General features: G+C 43.2%; 2 protein-coding genes across 2 annotated transcripts; one reads left to right on the forward strand and one right to left on the reverse strand.

The window, feature by feature from the left end:
- On the forward strand, positions 1 to 704 carry CSUI_001840 (uncharacterized protein). The gene has a single exon (XM_068062043.1). It carries the CDS (start codon positions 107 to 109, stop codon positions 314 to 316), a length of 210 nt encoding a protein of 69 aa, XP_067925982.1. The 5' UTR covers positions 1 to 106; the 3' UTR covers positions 317 to 704.
- A 45-nt stretch (positions 705 to 749) lies between these two features.
- Positions 750 to 4110, reverse strand: CSUI_001841 (uncharacterized protein). The gene is made up of 2 exons (XM_068062044.1): positions 2754 to 4110; positions 750 to 2079 (listed from the first exon to the last, which is right to left on the reverse strand). Exons 1-2 carry the CDS (start codon positions 3946 to 3948, stop codon positions 1556 to 1558), a joined length of 1719 nt encoding a protein of 572 aa, XP_067925983.1. The 5' UTR covers positions 3949 to 4110; the 3' UTR covers positions 750 to 1555.
- Between the last annotated feature and the right edge of the window lie 327 nt (positions 4111 to 4437).

A 4437-nucleotide genomic window follows, 5' to 3' on the forward strand; every position in this document is an offset into this window, starting at 1 on the left:
CTTTCTATCTTTCTTTTTCTTTCTCTCTTGTTTGATCCGTCTTCTTTCTGTCTTTTCAAACAAAACTGTCTTCTTTTTCTTCCCCTATCTTGGCGCACGCTTGTGTATGTTTTATATCTTCTATCTTTCTTCTACTTGTCTGTCGTCTCTCTCTCTATCTTCAATCTATGTAGAGGGGTGGTGCCGTTGTGCGTGTATTGATGCATTTCTCTATGTGTGGGGGAGGAGGCTTCTGTCTATTCTCTCTGTGGATGTACACGTGTCTAGGTGTCTGCTGTCGTTCTTCTTACTCATCCTTCCTCTTGGCGCAGCATGAGGTCTCGAGCTAGCTAGCTAGCTAATAGATGTATAGATATGTCTATAGTCGCATTCATATTGTAGTGTAGCCCCAGATAGATTCAAGATAGATCGAAGGTAGATTTCTGACGGCTAGTTTCTTCTTGATGGAAATCTTCTCGATCTATCTCCTTCGAGGACGTGACGAAATAGACAGCTAGTCAAACGAAGATATACCACCTATACATACAGATATACATATATATATATATATGTTAAGGGTCTGGGGGTGTGAAAGAACAGAAGTGTGTATGTATAGGTGAAATTGCATGTGGATGTGTCGTGATAGAGCAGTTGTCCCCCCCCTCCGAATTCATTTATGTATGACTTCTTTTTTGTCTCTGTATCCTTTTCAAGAAATAAGCCAAAGTTTCCTGTCCCTTTCATGTGAAGAAGAGAAAGAGAAGAAGAGAGTCCAGAGAGAGCGAGAAGAAGAGAGAGAAAAAGAAAAGCCTCTAAAGCTCCGCTTCGTTATATTAAAAATACAGTCTTTACACTATGGGATAGCAGTAGGAATAGGAGTAGTCGTAGGAGTAGTCCGTCCATTCTCTTCTTGTTTTCCTCAGGCTTTAAACAGAGAGAGGGAGAGATACATACACCTACGACAAGAGGAGAGAGGGAGAGATGCGCACACTTGCTACTACTACTACTACTACAAGAAGACTCGACAGCACTACATATAGTAGACAGTAGAAGATATACTTAGACAGATAGACAGACCAAAGATACATAGATAGATAGATAGATGAATCGCGTTCGATGACTAGGGGGAGAGAGAGGAAAGAGGGCTGGAGAGAGCGGAAGAGAGAAAGAGAGGAGGAGTGAATGAATAAGTAGATCTGTCTCCACGCTTCCTTTCATGGGAGACCTAAGAGAAGAATTAGAAGAGACACTTTCTGAAGGTCTCTTCTTCTTCTTTTCTTTTCTTCTCAAGTCCTTTTGTTTCATGAAGAAGAGAAGTATGAAGGAATAACTCAAACATTTCTGCGTCTTCTCTTCCCCCTCAGATGAAAGATCCTGACTTCATAGCTACTACGAAAGAAAACGAAATTTCGACCTCCTTCTTTCTTTTTCCTTCAAATACGAAGAAGAAAACCCATGAAACATCTCCAAAACAACCCCTCTTTTTTCTTCGTTCTTCTCTCTTCTCTTCTTTTCTCCTCTTTCTCATCTCTTCCTCTTCTCCATTCTAATCTGCCTTCTTGTCTCTCTTCCATCTTCACGGCGGTGTTTCATTACTGCTATCATTACTATTCTTCATATTCGCCTTTAGAAAAGCAGACATCCTTCCATACATATTCGTCGCCCCTGAAAGGGTGTCGCTACTACTACTACTAGCGCTAGCTGCCTGTTGACTAGCGCTAGTCGAGTTCTTATCATTCACAGAGACCCTACTGTCTGCCCTTGGATAAGAAGAAGAAGTGGTAGATGCGACGAGACTCTGCTGCTTGCACTTTGGGTTACTATTGACGGCAGGGGTGTGCTGAGAGGAAGAGCTAGGAGCTCTTCCTATCACTCTCGTCATCTGGCTCTTCGTGTTGCAAAGATCAGAAGAAGAGAGAAGAGAGGGAGAAGGGAGGGAAGTAGTCGCATGAGGGGAAATGGCAGTCTTCATTGAAGGATCGCGAAAGGAAGAGAGAAGAGAATCTGTGCTACTATTGTCGCTTGTATTCGAGGAAGACGACCGATGGTCTCCTTGGAGAAAACAGCCTCTCGCTAAGTGCAACATCGATGTAGAGGAACCTAAAGAAAGAAAGATCATGAAACAAGAAACCTTATAAAGACAAACATAATAAGATAAAGAAGGAAGAGAAGAAGAAGAAGGGCATTCCTATCACACATCACTAGGCAGATGTACATACACGTAGAGGAGAGGGCTATATACGTATGTACATATACATATAGTCTTATTTCTATAAACCTATATATCTCTCTACAAATAGTTAGAGACGACGAGGGCTTCTCGTCTTGGTGTGTTTCTATCTATCTCTTTGGACACATAGAGAAGATACATCTCTCCATCTATTTCTCTATTGGCTTCTATCCGCTCTTATGTCTCTCTTCTCTCTCTTCGTCTCTTCTTCATTTCCCTTGCCTCCTCCTGTCTTCGCCTTCTTCCCGTTGTGCTCTGAGGTGTACACGCAGCTGTGATTTGCTGACGTCTACACCTCAGTTGTCGTTTGACATGTGCATGCAGCTGCAGTGTGTTGGCGTGTACATACAGCTGTGATATCAGGTGTACGTACAGCTGTAATGTGTTAAGATGTACGTACAGCTTACATTGGTGATGCGTACGTGCAGATGCAATTTGTTGAGGTGTACACATAGCTGTCATGTGAGGTGTACATACAGCTGTCATGTGTGGTGTACATACAGCTGTGATCTGTTGAGGTGTACATACACCCGAGGATCCATACCATTGAATGGATCCGTTCCAATGAGATTCCATGCATCCATTTGCTTTAGCATTTTATGACTTTGTTTGGTGGTTTTTCTTTCTCTTCTTTGTTCTTCAGCGATTTCTTCGACTTCTCCTCCTCCGCTTTCTGCGTAAAGAGAAGCTAGGCGGCATGTCTCTTGGGTATGCCCATGTACACCGCATATACGGCAGGCTACGGGCACACCTTTCATTTGCATGATAATACTTCCTCTTTCTCTTAGTCTTTGCTCATGGCATGTTCCTTTTTGAAAGTACTTCGCCATGAACTCTTCTTCGTAATTCCTTTCTTTCTCAGAGAGTGACGAAGATAAACCGACTCTTTCGTAGCCTCTCTCTCCTAACCCTGTACTCTGGCTGTTTGAAGGGAAGAGAATACTCTGTCGATCATGCGGTGTGAGATAAGGAGGAGGGGAGGGCAGTATAGACGTTTTACGACGTGTCGCTCTCCGAGTCTGTTCCTGTTGTTGACCTTCGGGAGATGCAGAGGAAGAAGAAGAAGGAGGGTTACCTCCTGACGTAGCAGGAGACGGTTTTCGAGAGGAGAGTCTTCTTCTTTCTTTTAAGGAACTCTCACAGCCATCTTGGATTCTCTTCTTTTCATCCAAAGGGTCCCCGCTTCTTCCTTCTTCTACTTCTCTTTCACCCTCTTTATCTTTCTCTTTCATGTCTATGCAACTTTTCCGTGCACCTGCTGAAGAAGAAGAAGAAGAGATAGCTCCTCCTGAGGCTGCCTCTGTGGCGCGTCGTATAACGATGGAGCCACGTGTAGTGACACTCCTTCGTCTTCTATTCTGTTGTTCTTCTTCTTCATCTCTCTCTTTTTCTCTATTACAGCGTTCTTCTCTTTTATCTTCCTCTTCGCGAGTGATATTGTTGATCTTCCGAGAAGGATAAGCCGCTAATTCCCCGCTAGGCTTTGATCGAGGTGTAGTTACGGTCCCCACCTCACATGTCGAGACTTGGGCTTTCTTCGATAGCGGAGGCAGAAAAGCTGTTAAAGGCTGGAGAGGAAGAGGAGGCTGGGTCTGTTGTAGAGGAGAAGGAGATAGAAGAGATGGATGAGAAGAGAGACGGGGACTGCATGCGGAGGATGAGGAAGATGAAGAAGAAGACGTTTCTTGTCGTTGTGTAGAGCTCATTAGAGGCGAAGAAGAAGGACAAGGGAGATACATAGACGATTTTGTGTTTCTCTCTTCTCTTCTTATCTCGCTCTTCTGAATCTGACCATAACTATCAAGAGAAGAAGAGAGGGGTGGAGAGACCCTGGAGAAGGGATAGACAGGCGCCGTATCTGAGGAGACAGCTGGGCGCGATGAGGCGAAGAACTCCGACCATTCTGATGTAGAGAAAGAAGAAGAACGGGAGACGAGACAAGAAGAAAAAGAAGAGAAGAAAGAAAAGAAGGGTGAGAAGAAGAGAAAGAAGAAAGGATGTGATAGGAAAGAAACTAGAAAGGTAAAGAAGGAAGAGAGAAAAGAGATAAGAGGAAGAGAAGAAGGAGAAGAAGCGAATGAAAAACGATGTATGCATGCATGAATAGATAGATAGATAGATAGATAGATAGATAGATAGATATAGATAGATATAGATAGATATAGATAGATATAGATAGATTGAAGATAGATATAGATAGATATAGATAGATTGAAGATAGATAGAGA

Source organism: Cystoisospora suis, assembly GCF_002600585.1.
Source record: "Cystoisospora suis strain Wien I chromosome Unknown contig_744, whole genome shotgun sequence".
Lineage (NCBI taxonomy): Eukaryota > Apicomplexa > Conoidasida > Eucoccidiorida > Sarcocystidae > Cystoisospora > Cystoisospora suis.